This window comes from Natator depressus, chromosome 11, assembly GCF_965152275.1.
Source record: "Natator depressus isolate rNatDep1 chromosome 11, rNatDep2.hap1, whole genome shotgun sequence".
NCBI lineage: Eukaryota > Metazoa > Chordata > Testudines > Cheloniidae > Natator > Natator depressus.
This window is the reverse complement of record NC_134244.1, coordinates 77,993,112-78,013,012: the sequence shown is the minus strand read 5'-3', so window position 1 is coordinate 78,013,012 and position 19,901 is coordinate 77,993,112. Positions and strand designations below refer to the sequence as shown.

At 48.8% G+C, this 19,901-nt stretch overlaps 1 protein-coding gene across 3 annotated transcripts in view; it reads right to left on the bottom strand.

Moving 5' to 3' along the window:
* The window catches only part of LOC141996252 (uncharacterized), a 73,895-nt gene that overhangs the window by 19,033 nt on the left and 34,961 nt on the right, over nucleotides 1-19,901 (bottom strand). For 2 of the 3 annotated variants that reach the window (XM_074968218.1, XM_074968220.1), the window contains exon 1: nucleotides 4,801-4,930. Coding sequence is in view for 1 of the 3 variants with exons in the window: in XM_074968221.1 (XP_074824322.1) it covers nucleotides 13,947-15,238; nucleotides 15,668-15,781 (1,406 nt within the window). In the remaining 2 variants the exon portion in view is untranslated. Of the gene's footprint in view, nucleotides 1-4,800; nucleotides 4,931-13,946; nucleotides 15,239-15,667; nucleotides 15,782-19,901 lie in introns of those variants that run through there. The other variant, XM_074968221.1, reaches the window with a different exon arrangement.

Here is a 19,901-nt window from a genome sequence, read left to right as displayed (position 1 = left end):
CCATTTTTTCATGGTTTGTGTGTATAAAAACATCTTCTGTGTTTTCCACAGTATTTATCCGATGAAGTGAGCTGTAGCTCACGAAAGCTTATGCTCAAATAAATTGGTTAGTCTCTAAGGTGCCACAGGTACTCCTTTTCTTTTTGCAAATACAGACTAACACGGCTGTTACTCTGAAACCTAATAAAGTTTGTGGAGGATACAAAGCTGGGAGGTATTGCCAATTTAGAGAAGGACTGGGATATCATACAGGAGGATCTGGATGACCTTGTAAACTGGAGTAATAATAATAGGATGAAATTTAATAGTGAAAAGTGTAAGGTTATGCATTTAGGGATTAATAACAAGAATTTTAGTTATAAGCTGGGGACGCATCAATTAGAAGTAATGGAGGAGGAGAAGGACCTTGGAGTATTGGTTGATCATAGGATGACTATGAGCTGCCAATGTGATATGGCCGTGAAAAAAGCTAATGCGATCTTGGGATGCATCAGGAGAGGTATTTCCAGTAGAGATAAGGAGGTTTTAGTACCGTTATACAAGGCACTGGTGAGACCTCACCTGGAATACTGTATGCAGTTCTGGTCTCCCATGTTTAAGAAGGATGAATTCAAACTGGAACAGGTACAGAGAAGGGCTACTAGGATGATCCGAGGAATGGAAAACTTGTCTTATGAAAAGAGACTCAAGGAGCTTGGCTTGTTTAGCCTAACTAAAAGAAGGTTGAGGGGAGATATGATTGCTTTCTATAAATATATCAGAGGGATAAATACTGGAGAGGGAGAACAATTATTTAAGCTCAGTACCAATGTGGACACAAGAACAAATGGATATAAACTGGTCATTGGGAAGTTTAGACTTGAAATCAGACAAAGGTTTCTAACCATCAGAGGAGTGAAGTTTTGGAATAGCCTTCCAAGGGAAGCAGTGGGGGCAAAAGATCTATCTGGCTTTAAGATTAAACTCGATAAGTTTATGGAGGAGATGGTATGATGGGATAACATGATTTTGGTAATTAACTGATCTTTAAATATTCATGGTAAATAGGCCTAATGGCCTGTGATGGGATGTTAGATGGGGGTGGGATCTGAGTTACCCAGGAAAGAATTTTCTGTAGGATCTGGCTGGTGAATCTTGCCCATATGCTCAGCGTTTAGCTGATCGCCATATTTGGGGTCGAGAAGGAATTTTCCTCCAGGGCAGATTGGAAGAGGCCCTGGAGGTTTTTCGCCTTCCTCTGTAGCATGGGGCATGGGTCACTTGCTGGAGGATTCTCTGCTCTTTGAAGTCTTTAAACCACGATTTGAGGACTTCAATAGCTCAGACATAGGTGAGAGGTTTTTTGCGGAGTGGGTGGGTGAGATTCTGCAGCCTGCGTTGTGCAGGAGGTCGGACTAGATGATCATAAAGGTCCCTTCTGACCTTAGTATCTATGAATCTCTGAAACACCCCAAATCTGAGGAGATTTTAAATTGACACCGGAGAATTAGAGAGAAAATGGGACAAAAGCTGAATGGAGAAATTATAAATAATTTGAGAGAAAAGACTGAAATATTGACATAGATTTTATATCCATATTTGATAATTACAGACAAATGTGACGGAATCAGGAGAGGATTTTATAAATCTTTCAGAGGGAAGTGGCAAAATCACAGGGGATTTCAAGCTCTTCTCCCCCCCCCGGCCAATTTCCTGACTGCTCCTAACTCACATTGTCTCTCCCTCCATCTCCAGCAGTTGGAGTTGGCAGAGCCTGGGGCTGCCTTAGGGGGCTAGTTCCAGCCACTAGAGGAAGTCCCCGCCTGGGCTGGGCAGGGAGGAGCCTTTCATGAAGGTCTCTCCACAGCACAGATCCTGCTGAGGAGCAGCAGCGGCTCAGCCTGGGCTCCCAGATCCCAGGGGAGGCAGCACCATCCCACCTGAGAAACTCAACCCTGATATCTTGAGTAAAGAGAGACAGAGAGAGCAGCCTCCCCTCCCTTAGCAACAGCCAGAGCCCTCTGGTGACAGCAGCTAAGGACAACACTTCCCGGATCTTATCAGCTCCCATGTTAATCCACAGCCACTCCTCTTCCTTCCTTGCAGCAACTCTGGAGTCAATGAGACCAGAAATGTGACATTGGAGGGAGGATGCCAAAATCTGTTTAACCACATCCCAGGGAGGGGAGGTTTCAGGCCTTCCCTCCTCCCCCACTTCTGGGGCAAGGACTCAGAGTAACTATTTTCCCTCCAAACCCTGAACATCCTACAGTTCTGAAGGGGAGAGAAACAAAATTTGTGGTGATTTTATATTAGTATTTGATCAATGGAGAGAAAGTTATCACTGCCCAGACCGGCCATTCACATAGCCCTGGGCAATACTGCTTTAACAGGAGACAGGAGGGGGTGGAGGAGCCAGACAATTCAATAAACTTCCATGCTCTATCACTGGCTAATAATGGCCACCATGGACCCACCCAAGAGGTAGCTGGGTCTCAGCACTGCAGGAAGAGACCCCTCATGGGGACCGTTCACCACCGGCTCTGGGGACCCTTCTGGTGAAAGCAGCTATCGAAACATGATGAGTTAGTACAGGAGGACAGAGCGTCTCAGCCGCTCTGGGCAATGCCTAGGCGAACAGGGACCCACCCACCCACAGAGCAGCCCCCTGAGGGGAGTTAATGTCTCACACCGTCTGGGGAAAGGAAAAATCAGTCAGGGTCTGGGAGACACTGGATAGTGTAAAAAGAAAAGGAGTACTTGTGGAACCTTTGTTAGTCTCTTAGGTGCCACAAGTACTCCTTTTCTTTTTGTGGATACAGACTAACACGGCGGCTACTCTGAAACTGGACAGTGTGAGGCCCAGATGGTGTGAAGCCCTGCCTGGGATGTGAATCTGAAGTGGGGCAAGTCACCCTGATCAGCAATCCTGTTAATTTTAATGGAGACAAAGGGGAAAACAAATGGTTCTCAAATGTGAGCGGGAAAGTTGATCACTGGGGAATTTAACCGCTCTGCAACCTCCACTATGGAGAATGACTCAAGGCAACAAGTTCCCTCCAAACGGGAGAAGGGTCTGAACAATATGGAGAACACCTCAAAGCCTAAGAGGATTTTTTTAATTTATGGGAAATGCTAAAATCCGAAATGTGACATCAGTGTTCAGTAATTAAAAAGAAAAAGGAGCAAATATGAGAAATTTGTCACAAATTAGACGAAAGTGGAAAAGTCTGAGGGCTTTTATATCAATAGTTGATACAAGATAAAGAGGTAAAATCTGAGTGGATTTCATATCAATATTTGATCATTAGGGAGAGAAAGAGAAAAACGTACAAGGATTTTATATTAATCAATATTTAAGAATTTAAGAAAATGACATCTGAGGAGATTTGATGTTAATATCAGATGATTAGATGGGGAAAAACTCAGGGGATAATAAATCATTGATAACGAGAGAGAAAATGGGGCAAAACATTCAGGAATTTTGCATCAATATTTTAGAACTGAGGAGCAAATGGGGCAAAAACTAAACATTTCCTAATATAAGAGGAAAACACCAACACCTGAGGGGACTTGTCAACACTGAAGAATTGGAGGGAAAAGTGGGAACGTTTAAGGGGATTTGTGATGGGATACAGCTGGCCTTTGCAGCTCCCTACAGGAGACCCCACGATCTTACTACATCCCGCCCCAGAAAGCGGCAAAGGTGGGTCCTCTGGGCCTGCCTAGGGCCGACACAGGCCTCCCAGAAGCAGCCACTCAGAGCCCAGCAGGCTCAGAGAAAAGGAGCGGCGGGGCACAGCAGGTCAGTCCCCGGCTGGACTGAGGGAGTAAAGCAAGGGGGCTCTTCCCTGGCCTGGTGCGAGAGAAGACCCGGAGGATGGCGCCCCTGCCACAGGGCTGCAGACGGAAGGGCCCCGTAGGCAGAGGCCCCGGGAAGCAGCAGCGATGGACTGGAGCGAGCAGCACATGGCTGCTGTGTCGAGGGTCCCCAGGTTGGAACCCGGGGCAGTGGCTGGGCCTGGGTTCCCCTGGCAACAGGGAAAATGGTGTAACCCCCAAAAGGGGACAGGCCTCGTTTGGGAGCCTGAACAAAGGGCTGACTGTAAAGGGCCGGGAGCTGGGGCTGAAGGCCCTAGCCAGGAGAAGCAGACTGCTTCTTTGCTGGGCTCTCATACCCCGGCAGGGTTCACTGAGACTCTGGGCCTCGGCCAGGCGGCCGACCACGGAATTCCCCCCGTGCCGGCCGGCGGCCTGCCGGGGTCTGGGATGCGGCACCCCGCTGCTCCGAGATGCTCCCGAGGCCAGTGCCCCACCGGGCCCTTATCCAGCCACGTACAACGAACAGCACAACGCGATGGGTCCCCCCGGCCTGACAGCCACGGGGCGGCGGGGAGCCCTGGGCCATGCTGCCTCACCGGGAGCTGGGAGCGTGGAGGAGCCAGAGGCCCCGGGAGTGGGCAGCGGGGTCTGGCAGCTCCTGGCTGGAGGGGCCCGGGGGAGCAGCGGGGCTGGGCAGAGAAAGGGGCACACGCCGTGGCCGAGAGCGGAGGACCCCGTCGCGGGAGGCGAGGGGGAGGCGACAGGGTTTACACCGCACTGGCTCATGCCGGAGCAGCGGGGCCGGGCCGGGAGGGGGAAGAGGGGATTTCACCCCCCCCCCCGTGCGGGCCCCGGCTCTGCCCCCCCGCAATGTCCTGGCTGCACCGAGCTGGGCAAATCTACCGCAGGTCACACGGTCCCTCCGCCCCCCGTCCCGGGGCAGCCCCGGCCGGCGCAGGCCCAGCGCGGGAGCAGACCCCGGCCCGGCCCCTCGCTTACCTGGTCTCCGGCCCGGGGCGAGGCCCAGCCCCGCGGGGGAAGCCCGCTCCGGCCGGGCGCAGCAGCCGCGGCCCCGAAGGTCTCCCCGTGGCCCGGCCGCGTGGAGCGGCCACTGCTCAGCCCGGGCTCCCGGCGGAGGGAGGCAGCAGCGCCCTGCAACGTCCCACCCCCAGCCTGGGGCGGCCGGGACCGGCTCGGCCCTTTGTTCTCCCCAGCGCCGCCCCCCGCTCACGCCTCCCGGCCCCGCCCGCTCCGCGGCTCCAGCCCCCCCGGGCCCCCCCCGGGGCAAGCTCGGCGGGGGCGGGCAGAGTCGGGGCGGGGGCAGACCGGGTCCCAGGAGGGGCAAACAGCTGGTCCGGGGGCGGGGGCAGGAGCCGGGGTGAGCATGGGGCAGGGGCGGGGGGGCATTTTCCCCTCTCCCAGGATGGTACGTTTCAGCACCGGCTTCCCAGGGCTGCCTTCTCAAAGGCCCGGCGCGCCCCAGTGCCCTGGCCTGGCTGCTCTGCCCTGTCTGACCTGATGTACTCAGCTACCAGAGGGGCGCGGAGTCAGGGAGATATTTTACATACACCCCTCAAGTTACAATGGCCATACGCATTTTTAGTGTTTAAAAGAATCCTTCGTCAGCCACGTGTCCACATAAAGCCGCATAACAGCTTACAAATCTGTCTTATCTACCCTTCTGATTCCCCGAATTGGTCTCCTTTTCTTGTTAGCCGCTGCCAATGTAGTTTCACTCTACCAGTGTACAGGATTGTCCCCTTACTAGCATTCAGTGCGGGTGTTTGGCTGGCGAGCTCCCACTACCAAAAGGGGAGAGGCCAGTGCTCAAGGTCAGCCTGAATGTCAGGGCGGGCAGGCTAACCAGGGAGTCAGGAGGCCAGGGGGGTCCCCTCCTCCGTGTGAGCAGGAATTGCCTGGGTAAGACAGAGTGGGGCCGAGCTAAGGAGAAAGCAGGGGCCCGAGCTCAGCTGGGGAGTGGAGCCCTGCCAGCCAACAGAGTCACAGACGCAGCCCAGGGGGAGCAGATCCTGTGCTGGGAGCAGAGCTGCAGCCACAGAGCCGGGTGTGGTGAGCAACTGGGGCCAGCCAAGGGGGGACCCTAGGCAATGGGCCCAGAGCAGACAGACACCCCCAGCCAAGGGTCCTTGGAGGCCAGACTGAGAGGGGGATCTTAACCCAAGGCTGACAGTGTGAAGAAGGGTCCCACCACCCAAAGCCTGGAGGGGTGTGGCCACCACCATTGCACGTGTCCAACTCGCAGCATTCCTGCAGCACAGCAAGGGCCTGAGAAGGAGGCTTGGGACCTACAAGGAACAGACCGTGAACTGCCCTGACGTCTAGAGACACTGTTTGTGATGTTCCTTGCCACAGGGCGAGGTGATGTGTTTCCTTTAACCTTTCCCATTTTTCCTTGTTCTTTTTTTAAATTAATTGTTAAACAACTTGTATTTGCTTTAAATTGTATGAAATGATCAGTGGGTCAGGGAAGTGCCCAGTGCAGAGAGAGTACCCCGGGGGAGGACACCCTAGCCCCTGTCCTAGGTGATCACAGCAGGGTTGGGGGTCAAGCCCCCCAGGAATCATGGGCCCAGCCTTGTTGGGGTTATGAGGACTCTGCCAGACAGGAGAGTGGAAGGGTACTAAGAGCAGGGAGGCCTCTGGGTACTAAGCAAATTTGTTGCAACTACAGTAAAGAACAGAATGATCAGACTGGTAGATGAACACAATTTGTTGAGGAAGAGTCAACACGGTTTTTCTAAATGGAAACCAGGTCTCATTTATTAGAATTCTTTGAGGGAGTCAAGAAACATGTGGACAAGGGTGAGCCAGTAGATATAGTTTACTTGAACTTTCAGAAAGTCTTTGACAAGGTCCCTCTCCAAAGGCTCTTAAGCAAATTAGGCAGTCATGGGGTAAGAGGGAAGGTCCTCTTGTGGATCAGATTAAAAGATAGGGAGAAAGAGTAGGAATAAATAGTCAGTTTTCACAATGGACAGAGGTAAATAGCAGCATCCAACAGCGATCTGAACTGGGACCAATGTTGTTCAACATATTCATAAATGATTTGGAAAAAAGGGTTAAGAGTGAGATGGCAAAGTTTGCAGAAGATACCAAATTTACTCAAGATAGTTAAGTCCAAAGCAGACTGTGAAGAGTTACAAAGGCATCTCACAAAACTGGGTGTCTGGGCAACAGAATGGCAGATGAAATTCAAAGCTGATAAATGCAAAGTAATGCACACTAGAAAACATAATCCAAACTATACATACAAAATGACTAGGTTTAAATTAACTGTTACCACTCAAGAAAGAGATCTTTGCGTGATTGTGGATAGTTCTCTGAGAACATTCACTCAACATGCAGCAGCAGTCAAAAATACTAACAGAATGTTAGGAACTATTAGGAAAGGTATAGATAAAAAGATAGTAAATATCACAATGCCACTGTATAAATCCATGGAACACCAACACCTTGAATATTGTGTGCAGTTCTGGTTCCCCATCTCAAAAAAGAAATATTAGAAATGGAAAGGGTACAGAGAAGGGAAATAACAACTATTAAGTATATGGAACAGTTTCCGTATTAGGAGAGAGAAAAATGACAGGGACTGTTCAGGTTGGAAAAGAGCTGACTAAGGAGGTACATGATAGAGGTCTGTAAAATCATGAATGGAGTGGAGAAAGTGAATAAGGAAGTGTTATTTATCCTTAGACATAAACACAAGAGCCAGGAGTCACCCAATTAAATTAATAGGCAGCAGGTCTAAAACAAACCAACTACAGTAGAAGCCCGTTTATCCGACCCTCCATTATCCGGCTCTGTGTATTAACTGCACAACCAGTGGACATAGGTCCTCGCGTGCTCTGTTCTGTGCTCTGTTCTGTGGGCACTAGTGCTGATGCAGCATCACACTTATCTAGTCTCTGAATTATCCAATTTTTTAAATTATCCGATCTGGCCCTGGTCCCTATTCGATCGCATAAACAGGGTTCTGCTGTACTTCCTCACCCAACACACAGCCAAAACTATAACTGGGTTCAAAAAGCAATTAGATAAGTTGATGGACCATAGGACAATCAATGGCTATGAGCCAAGATGGTCAGGGATGCAACCCCATGCTCTGGGTATCCCTAAACCTGTGACTGCCGAAAGATGGGATGAGATGACAGGGGATGGATCACTCAATAAATTTCCCTGTTCTGTTCACCACTCTGAGGCATTTGGCACCAACCACTGTAGGAAGACAGGATACTGGTCTGAGCCAGTATGGTCATTCTTATGTTCTTAACTTTGTTCTTGACACTTTTTATGCTCCCCATCTTTGGGGAAATCACATGCCTGATTGCCTCAGAAATCTCTGCCCCCACAGTTAATTTGCCAAAACAAAACTGGTTAGCAGTGGACCTGCAGCAGTCAGGAGTAGACTACTTCCAGACAGTTATAGCAACCCGCTTCTGGACCAACTTCACCCCCTTCTTGCATGTCTTCTGACACTGCAGAGTCAGGGCAAGTTTCTCATAAAGCTCCAGAAACATCACTTTCTGCATATGAAAGTTCTGGAGCCACTGCTGGTCCTCCCAGGTCTGTACGACAACGTGATCCCACCAGTCTGTGCCTTCTCCACAGGTGCTGGACTACACAGGGGGCATCAGCAGCTATACCAAGAGTCATGAGCAGCATCAGCCAGTTGACATGTATCCTCCTCCTGCGACAGGAGCCTTCACCAGCTCAGAAACTGCCACCAGCATCTCCCGGATGTTCTGCCCACTGCATAAAACAGGAGTGAAAATACAAGCAGGGGAAATTCTTCAAATGGGGCCTCACCCATGTTGCTGGCTCCAGTGGCCGGCAGCTTGCAGACCCAAAACACAGCTTGACTGGCTGTATTGGTGGGGGAGACAACTTCTGATAAAGTGCTGTGGGACACAAGGAACAAAGGGCTGAAGAGGCTACAGCTGGGAGAGCGCGAGGAAGCCTGGGAGAGGCTGATGTGACTGGGTCTGCGCCTTGCACGGTGGGCATGTGAGCGCTGGTGTGAGACTCGGGTCTTGACATTCTCAACCCAGGGTCACCGTTCAGTGTGGACTCTCCGGTGTGGACTGAGCCTGCAACTCGAGTCCCGCACACCCCGGCTCATATTGCAGTGACTGTTACAGTCTGACAGGGAGACGGTTACACAACTTGTCTCCCTCAGGAACTTTCCTCTTCACAGAAAGTTTATTTTAAAGCTGATCAACATAAATTCCATTTGAAATAGAAATAATTAAAGTCTATATTGGGTGTCTATTGTCCTATATGCTACTTCTCTCAACCCCTTTGGAGTGAGATTTTACTTCAGCACTGCTTAATCCAAAGGGGCTGAATTACATCAAATAAATTTTTGAGTATTAGTCACTGTTTCCTATAATACTGATGCAAAAAAAAAAAAAAAGAGGGAAGAAAACCAGTATAATTTGCAGTTTTACAATATAATTCTGGTTATCACATAATCAGTCTCTTAATCTGTAATAATTAACATCATGTTTAATTCCATTATCACTGGTAACAACAAACGTATTCAAAGATTACAAAATCTTATCATATGCATTATTTTTCTCTCAATCCTCATTTCCACCAAATGAGCCCCATGTAGTGCTCCGTTCTCCACTAACACAGGTGCCTTCCATTTCCATGAGTTCATTTGTCTCTGGGGTATGTCTACACTGCAACATAAACCTAGTCTTGAGCCCAGGCTCAAGCTTAATCCCCCTTGTATCTACACTGCAATTGCACTAACCCAGGGCTCAGACCTAGGACCCTGCAGGGCCCAAGATGGATTTATCCGAGATCCAGGTTCTGGGTCCCATTGCATTGCAGTGTAGATATGGCCCCGCTTGATAGGGGTCCCAGGAGTCCACTGGAAGTATCCCACCTCTCGCACTGAGGATATCTTTCTGGTGGAGGGAACTCCAGATATTAGGAAGGGACAGGTATTAGTAATGGGCAGTTTGATCATCAGAAACATAGATAGCTAGGTTTGCGATGACTGGGAGAACCGCATGGTGACTTGCCTGCCTGGTGCGAAGATTGCGGCTCTCTCGAGACATCTAGATAGACTTTAGTGCTGGGGAGGAGTCGGTGGTTGTGGTACATGTAGGTACCAGTGACATGGGGAAGGAGAGGAGAGAGGTCCTGGAGGCCAAATTTAAGCTGCTAGGTAAGAGATTGAAGTCCAGGACCTCCATGGTCGCATTCTCTGAAATGCTTCCCGTTCCATGCGCAAGGCCAGTTAGATAGGCAGAACTGCAGGCTTTCAATGTGTGGATGGAGATAATGGTGTAGGCAGGAGGGGTTTAGATTTATTAGGAACTAGGGAAACTTTTGGGAAAGGGGGAGCCTATACAGGAAGGATGGGCTTCACCTAACCCAAAATGGAACCAGATTGCTGGCACTTAACATTAAAAAGGTCGTAGAGCAGTTTTTAAATGAAGGGCAGGGGGAAAGCTGACAAGTGCGGAGGAGCACGTGGTTCGGACAGAGACATCCCTTAGGGGAGGATCTATTAATGGAGATTCTCTATGTCCTAGTAAAGGAGGAGAGGATGGAAGACAAAATACAGGTAGGATCTGATGAGAAAGTCAAATGAAAAAAGTCCCATTCAATTACATCATGTAATGGCAGACAGCTGAAAAGTGACAAGTTTTTAAAGTGCTTACATACCAATGCTCGGAGTCTAAATAATAAGATGGGTGAACTAGAGTGCCCCGTATTAAATGAGGATATTGATATAATGGGCATCACAGAAACTTGGTGGAATGAGGAAAATCAATCGGACACAGTAATACCAGGGTACAAAGTATATCGGAAGGACAGACCAGGTCGTGCTGGTGGGGGAGTGGCTCTATATGAGAAAGAAGGCGTAGAATCAAATGAAATAAAAATCTTAAATGAACCAAACTGTATCATACAATCTCTCTGGATAGTAATTCCATGCTCTAATAATAAGAATATAGCGGTAGGGATATATTACTGATCACCTGATCAGGATAGTGATAGTGACTGTGAAATGCTCAGGGAGATGAGAGAGGCTATAAAAATAAAAAACTCAATAATAATGGGGGATTTTAACTACCGCCATATTGACTGGGTGTATGTCACCTCAGGACAGGATGCAGGATGGGATAATGTTTCTTGGTACCTTAGATGACTGCTTCTTGGAGCAGCTAGTCCTGGAACCTACAAGAGGAGATGTAATTCTTGGTTTAGTCCTAAGTGGAGCACAGGATCTGGTCCAAGAGAGGAATATAGCTAGACCGCTTGGTAATAGTGACCATAATATAATTAAAACACCACAGCAGCCCAGCACTGTAGCATTTAATTTCAGAAAGGGGAACTACACAAAAATGAGAAAGTTAAACAGAAATTAAAAGGAACAACGCAAAAAGTGAAATCCCTGCAAGCTGCATGGAAACTTTTAAAGACACCATAATAGAGGCTCAACTGAAATGTATACCCCAAATTAAAAAACATAGTAAGAGAACCAAAAAAGTGCCACCGTGGCTAAACAACAAAGTAAAAGAAGCAGTGAGAGGCAAAAAGGCATCCTTTAAAAAATGGAAGTTAAATCCTAGTGAGGAAAATAGAAAGGAGCATAAACTCTGGCAAATGAAGTGTAAACATTAGGGCTGTCAAGCGATTAAAAAAATTAATCACACAATTAACAAAATTAATCATGATTAATCGCACTGTTAAACATTAATAGAATACCATTTATTTAAATATTTTGGATGTTTTCTACATTTTCAAATATATTGATTTCAGTTACAACACAGAATACAAAGTGTACAGTGGTCACTTTATATTTATTTTTGATTACAAATATTTGCACTGTAAAAAAACAAAAGAAAAAGTATTTTTCAATTCACCTAACACAAATACTGTAGTGAAATCAGTTTATCATGAAAGTTGAACTTACAAATGTAGAATTATCTACAAAAAAACCTGCATTCAAAAATAAAACAATGTAAAATTTTAGAGGCTGCAACTCCACTCAGTCCTTCTTCTTGTTCAGCTAATTGCTCAAACGAACAAGTTTGTTTATGTTTGCAGGAGATAATACTGCCTTATTTACAATGTCACCTGAAAGTGAGAACAGGCGTTCGCATAGCACTATTGTAGCCAGCATCGCAATACAAGCTTAGCGAAAACTAAGATACAAGAAGCTTGTAAGATACACTTAAATACAATAGCTTCTTAGTGTTGTGCTATCCCTGGTTACTACAATACAGATGGGATTAGGAAAGAGAAAGTCTGTAACTTCTGTAGTGTTAGCCAATATTAATAATATATACACTGCCACAAATAAAAGAAATTACTGTTGTACCAAATGGTCATTTGTCCCAAAATCCTCAGTAAGTCAGAGGTACATTCTGTCAAACAAAGGTAATATCTAATTGTGAGACCAAACCATCTTCAAGAAAGAGAAAAACTCACAACACAGAGGGCTTTAAAACACCTTTAGTTTCATATAAAATGAATTTCAAGAGCTGGTTATATCTGATAAATCAAAACAGATTCTCCCATTGCGTTCTCCTCTAGTCCATTCAAACTTTCTTCACTCTGTGCCACCTCATTATTAATGTCATGTTCTGTACAAAAGATTTAAGCTTCACCACAAGGGGGAAAAGCAGCCAACCTTCCCATCTACAAACAATCCCAACTCAGCAGGAAAAAGCCCAGAAGCAGCTTTGCCAATAGATGGAAGCACAGATGAAAGCACAGAATGATTACTCTGTGTTTGGGATCTATTCAAATCCCCCTTCTAGGTCTGTGACACTTTCATCTCTAGCCCCAGCGAGTCTGATTTAGGTTCAAAGTGTGACACCTAAGCACAGAGAGCGCTCAGAATACGGCATCATGTAACACATTGGGAGGTGCAGGGGCAAAACGTGGGGAGGATAAATGCTATTGTGGCTCACACAGAAGCTAATGCTGCTGGGGCGAGAGGGGATTGTGACAGTGATGGGGAAGGAGGGAATCCCTTTGACTCACCCCATCTCCTTCGGGTGTCACAGAGGCTGAAATGAAAAGGAGTACTTGTGGCACCTTAGAGATTAACCAATTTATTTGAGCATAAGCTTTCGTGAGCTACAGCTCACTTCATCGGATGCATACTGGGGAAAATACAAAAGATGTTTTTATACACACAGACCATGAAAAAATGGGTGTTTATCACTACAAAAGGTTTTCTTTCCCCCCACCCCACTCTCCTGCTGGTAAGAGCTTATCTAAAGTGATCACTCTCCTTACAATGTGTATGATAATCAAGGTGGGCCATTTCCAGCACAAATCCAGGGTTTAACAAGAACGTCTGAGCAACAGTGGGGGGGGGGGAGGGGAGGAATAAACAAGGGGAAATAGGTTACTTTTTATAATTAATCGACCATTCCCAGTCTCTATTCAAGCCTAAGTTAATTGTATCCAATTTGCAAATGACACATTTCACGCCCCTCCTACTCCTCCTCTTTGTTCTCTTTCAATCTATTTTAGTTGAGGAAAATTGTAGAAAAAATACTTCTGTCCAGCACAACCCTGAGCAAAGTGAGAACAACTGGGATTGAGAGAATGTGTCCCCAAGGGGGAACACGGTGACTATCAATCACTTTGTAATGGGGGAATGGTATCAACGTGATCCTCGGGGTTTATCTAAACTAGGAAAAATGATGGAGGTGAGCTCAGGTCAAGGGGAAAGCTAACCCCAGCCACTCTACTTGGGTTATGACTGCACTGAAAATGTACTTTTGTTGTTACAAGAAGATTGCTAAGCTGAGCAGCTACCTCCATGTACAATCCCAGTGGAGACAAGGCACAGGTAACTTTTACCTAAGTGTAACTAATCAAGGTCAACCCCATCTCCCCCACCTGGAGCTGATGGATATTTCTGGCAGGAGGAGGACACTCCCAAAGACAACGGAGTTGATATAAAGGATCAGGAAAATCACCCCAAAGAAGGGGGAGGTGCAAAATAGAGGCAGGCAACTCACGTGGAGCTGAGACACCACACTGAAGAAAACTTGTGCAAACTTTGTGGTAATTCGCTAATGTATTTTACAAAAATTCTTTGACCAGCCCTAATCAAGACATTTATGGTGTTACTCGCCTATGTGGATTCTCTTATGTTTAATGAAAGTTGAGCTCTGACTAAAACTCTTCCCGCACTCAGGGCACGTGAAGGGTCTCTCTCCTGTGTGGATCCTCTGATGTGTGATGAGGGTTGAGCTCTGACTAAAGCTTTTCCCGCACTCAGAGCATGTGTAGGGTGTTTCTCCTGTGTGGACTCTCTGATGTGTGATCAGGTTTGAGTTCCGATTGAAGCTTTTCCCACACTCAGAGCACGTGTAGGGTTTCTCTCCCGTGTGGATTCTCCAATGTGTGATGAGGTGTGAGCTCCGGTTGAAGCTTTTCCCGCACTCAGGGCATGTGTAGTTTGTCACTCCTCTATGGATTCGCTGATGACTAATCAGGGCTGAGCTCCGACGGAAGCTTTTCCCACACTCAGAGCATGAGGAGAGTGTCTTCCCTACATGGATTCGCTGATGTGTGATGAGGTTTGAGCTTCGACAGAAGCTTTTCCCGCACTCAGAGCACGTGTAGGGTCGCTCTCCCGTGTGGATTCGCCGATGTGTGATAAGGTGTGAGCTCTGGCTGAAGCTTTTCCCGCACTCAAGGCAGGTATAGGGCGTCTCTCCAGTGTGGATTCGCCGATGTGTGATCAGGTTTGAGCTGTGGTTGAAGCTTTTCCCACACTCAGGGCATGTGTAGGGTTTCTCTCCTGTGTGGATTATCCAATGCCTAATAAGGTCTGAACTCTCACTGAAGCTTTTCCTGCACTCAGAGCACGAGTAGGGTGTCTCACCTGTGTGGATTCGCTGATGTGTGATAAGGGCTGAACTCCGACAGAAACTTCTCCCACACTCAGAGCACGTGTACGGTGTCTCTCCTGTGTGGATTCTCCGATGTTTGATGAGGTTTGAACTGTGATTGAAGCTTTTCCCACATTCAGGGCATGTGAAGGGTGTCTCTCCAGTGTGGATTCTCTGATGTGTGATCAGGGCTGAGCCGTGACTGAAGCTTTTCCCACATTCAGGGCATGTGTACGGCCTCTCTCCAGTGTGAACTCTGTGATGTGTGATAAGGGTTGAGCTCTGACTAAAGCTTTTCCCACACTCAGAGCATGTGTAAGGTCTCTTTCCTATATTAATTCTTTCATGTCGAATAAGGTCTGAGCCACTACGGAAGCTTTTCTCTGGCCTATGCTGACTCTCACAGGCTTTTGCCTCTGCACAACTCCAAGAAACTTTCCCTTTGGATCTTCCTGATAATGTCCCATGTGGTTCTACTTGCTCAGCATCTTCCTGCTGGGAATACTCCTTGTTCTCACTCACCATCCCATCTCCTGGAAAGACAGAGAGAGAATCCAGACATAGGTCACTCCCTGTGCTGGGGAGAAAGGAAACATCAGAGAGAGGAATGGGAAAAGGTGGGAACAAGCTCAAATAAGTGCTGGAGAGACCAAACAAAACAGAATTTAATTTCCACCATTCTTCCCTCCCCCACACTCCCCCGAAGCCCTTCCCTGGAGGACAGAGAGAAGAGGGTCAATTCTCGATCCACAGCCCATTCAGGAAGAAGGAATATTAAGGAGGGAGCTACAGCCTTATGTCAGTCAGGAGAGGCGGGAAGTCATGAGTGACATCTGCCATGAGGATGCCACACCTGCTGGGAACAAATCTGAATTTGGAGAAGTCGCAAGATCTTTGTACGGAATCCCAAATGTTTCCTTCATTCATGGACAGTTTCTGAGTCAGTTTAACGGATGCCTCACCTGTCTGGGCACCTTTCTGGAGCTCTTTTTCCTCAGAGCCCTGGAGATCTGGGACCCATGGCTCTTCCCCTCGTTCCAGCCGGGAGATCACATCAGGTTTGGAAACTGGAAACCCTGCGTAAGAGAACAAAAACAAGAGAGATCAGCTGAATTTGTGGGATACTTGTCACAAAGAACAGTCCATGGTTTTACTCGCCACTCATTTTTAAGCATCCCGAGGCCAGCTTCCTGGGATCCAAGCAGCAGGACAGTTTATATAATCAATCAGGTTTATTACAGAAATGCCTAAGGGCGAATAAAAAATTGGTCCCCTAGGCACTGTATAAACAGAGTATGAGATTGTCCATGCCCTGAGGAACTTACAATGTATATCAGGGGTCTCAAACATGCGGCCCATGGGCTGCATGGATTATTTTCTGCGGCCTGCCAGCTCCCCACGGCCCCCCTGCCCCCTCCCAGCATTTACCTAGAGCAGCTCCGGCCTGGCGCACACCAGGGGCAGGGCAGGCTCCCTGCCTGCCTGCCCTGCCCCCGCGCCGCTCCGGAAAGTGGCCGGGACCTGGGGGGGGGGGGGGGGGGGGCACAGGGGTCTCTATGTTGCCCTGGCCGCTCCTCCAGGTACCTCCCCCAAAGCTCCCATTGGCCGGGAAATGTGGGAAGGGGTTGAAATGGGGGCAGGGAAGGGGCGGGAAGAGGCGGGGAAAGGGTGGGGCCTAACAGAAGGGGTGGAGTGGGGGCAGGGCAGCAGGGGGGATGGTCAGTTGTGCGGCCCTTGGGCCAACGTACTAGTCCTCATGTGGCCCTCATGGTCATTTGAGTTTGAGACCCCTGATCTATACAGACAAGACACACACCAGGTGGGGGAAGGGTTAGAATACATGAGTAGAGTGAACAATGTAATGGCAGACAGATATGATGAACACAGGCATAACTTGATACTATTGTATTTAACTGTGATGGGGTACACAATTCCCACACTGGGCCTGATGGGGTTAAAGGACATTACTGGGCACAGGTAGCCCTGCCCCCCACAGCTTGTGAAGCATGCCTCAGCTGGAGGAGCTGGTTAAAAAGGAAATGGGGGGGCTGAAAGGAAAACAGATCTTTCTCCTGAAAAGCCACTTGGAAGGTTGGAGCTGGGATGGAAGCATGATGTTGGTGAGGCCCACAGGCAGTGCTGTCTCCAAACCCCGCACCCACTTTTCTCACAACCAGCAGACCCCACGGGGCTCTGCTCTTTTGAACTCTGGGCGGGAGCTTGAGTGGAAGATTGGTTCTGCTTTGAGCAGGGGGTTGGACTAGATGACCTTTTGAGGTCTCTTCCAACCCTGATATTCTATGAGACACCAACTAGAAACCTTGGAAGAGCCTTTTGCTATGGTGGAGAGCTACCTGATGTCCCTTGGGTCCATAGCTGAAATACCAAAAGCTAGTCTTGTGCAGCCCTGGGGCCCCAAGTACCACTGACCCACACCTCACTGAGGCTATCCAGGGGGATTTGGGTACTGAATCCTGGTAGAGGGGGATAAAAAGGCCTATAGAGGAGCCTGGAAGCCCACCCTCAGCTAGCCAAGAGCCATTTACGTCAAACAGAGCAGCCTCATTAGATGGGTCCATCCCACTCAGGAGAATTAATGGTGAAACCTCCTTTTCCCATGGGGGCTAGCTGCATGTGAGCAGCCAGGCCATTTCAGATGGGACTGCCCATTCATGGACTATAATTATGGGCAGGCCTGGAGAGCAGATAACTGGACTCAGAAAAGGGGGCCAGGGAAAACATTAGTCCCCTTGCTAGTGAATGGAGTAAAAGTACAAGGACTGATAGACTCTGGCTGCAGCCAGACTTTAGTCAGGGAGTGGTTGGTGGGGTCGGGAGGAGAATCTAGATGCATGATCTACCTCCAGTGTATCCATGGGGACATACAACCCTGTCCGATTAGACTGGTGCAACTCACTGTGCAAGACCACACCAAGCCAGTACAGGCCAGAGTGGCCAAAGACCTGGCCTATCTGGTCATACTTCGGCATGACTGGAAGTTTTTGAGGGAGGACGTCCACGGATGGCCTGGAGCATCTGTACAGGGTCTAAAGCGCGGAATGGAAGAACCAGGAGGACAGTAGATGGCCATGGTGGCCAAGAGGAGGTGCCATGAGGAGACAGCTCCACTGGAGGCCAAAGATCCAGGAGAAGGACCACCCTCATTGGAAAATGACTTTTCACCTGAACTTAACTGGAGGAGTAGGGGCCTGCTACCACCTCTGAACCTAGACCTGCTGTCTAGCAAATAAACATTGTGGGAGAGCAAAGGAGGGACCCAACCCTGAGTCAGGTTTATGAACGTCTCACGCATGTGGATGACAAAGTGTTAGACCCACAGCAGCTGAAATAGTGGCCCTATTTTGAACTGCTAGAAGAGAGATCATATCGGATGATGAAGCACGCTGAGACAGGGCTGGTCAAATGCAGCTTCGGTACCAATGAATTTCCAAAGGGGAGGTGCTTCAATGGGCCCATGCAGTGCTGTGCCGGGGCTCTTGGGGACAGAGAAGACACTCAACAGAGTGACCATGGAGTTCTACTGGCCAGGCATCCACCCCAGAGGTACGGGACTATTGTGCCTCCTACCCCAGGTGCCAGTGGGTGAGCCAGAAAAAGATCTCAAAGGCCCCCCCGGTACTACTTCCCACTGCAGGGGTCCCTCTGATTGGCAGGTGCTGGGATTGGGGGACAGGGGAACGATCACTGGATGATTGCCCTGTTGTGTCCATTTCCTAGGAAGCATCTGGCACTGGGCCCTGTCAGAAGACAGGATACTGGGCTAGATGGACCATTGGTCTGATCCAGTATGGCCATTCTTAAGTTCTTATGGATAGGTGTACAACTGGTGGGCCCGATGAAAATGGCTGCAGCCAGGTACAAATATACATTGGTGATCCTGGATTGTACCACCAGAGACCCTGGGGCTATTCCCCTCTGGTCAGAAATGGCAGTTGTCGTTGCCAGTAAGCTCATAAAAGTATTTGCCTGAGTAGGGACCTGCAAGGAATTACTGACAGAGCAAGTGACAAATGTCACCTCACAGTAGTGAACGAATTTCGCAACTTGATATGGGTCAAGTCCTGGAAGACGTCAGTATAGCACCACCAAACCGACAGCGTGGTGGAACAGTTTAACAAACCATTAAAGAGTTGTGATAGTTCAATCCACTGACTTGTGACCACCCCACCTGTCCTGCTCACCGCCTGCGAGGTTCACCAGGGATACACAGGTTTCTCCCCATTTGAATTACTGCACAGGAGGCAGTCATAGGAAATCCTGGATCTCCTCCGTGGGATGTGGGAAGGGCAGAACTCCAGAACAACTAAGTTATACCGTCAAGAAAGAAACTGAAGACCCTAGGGGCACTTGTGAGGGAAAACCTGCAAATGGCACAACACAATGAGGAGCAGGTCAACAGCAAGGCCTGTCTCTGAGAGCTCCAACCTGGAGACCGAGCAATACTTCTACTGCTGACAGTTAAATCCAAGCTTCTGGCCTGATGGCAAGGCCCTGCCAAGGTGGTAAAACAGGTGGGGAGACTGATTCGGAGGTCCAGTAACCCAGAAGGAAGAAGTCGACCCAGGTATATCATGTCAACCTTCCCAAAGCTTGGAAGGGACAATAGGGCCTCCTCGTCATCCCATTCCCTCCAGACCTGAAACTTGGCCCTCAGGCCCCCACACCCAAGATCATACCCCAGTGCTGGTAGGGAAGAACCTGCGGCCCAGCCAAGAGCAGCGAGGAAATGGGGGAGAGTGAACAGGCTGGAGGGAAGCCAGGTCCTTCTCCTGAAATGCCACATGGAAAGTTGAACCTAGGAGGGAACCACGATACTGGTGAGTCCCATCTGCAGTGCCGTCACCAAACCCTGCCCTTTCCTGAGAACTGGCAGGCCCTGCGAGGCTCTGCTCATCTGAACTCTGTTCAGGTTCAGACTGTTTGGACTCTAGGGGACCATGTCCCGAGCTGAAAGAGAGAGGTAGGAAGTAGCTCAGAGTGGCCAACTCTCATACTCTGCATGGAGGAGTCAGCTGCTGTTTATTCCCCCACGGTCCTGGGCTGGGACCCAGTACAGAGGGAGGGCTTAGGCCCCCCTACCATGCCCCGCTTGAGAGCTAACCCGAAGATGGGCCAAAGCTGTGATGCCTGTGGCCTAAAGGCAGGGGTAGGCATCTCTACATCCACCCCACTTTG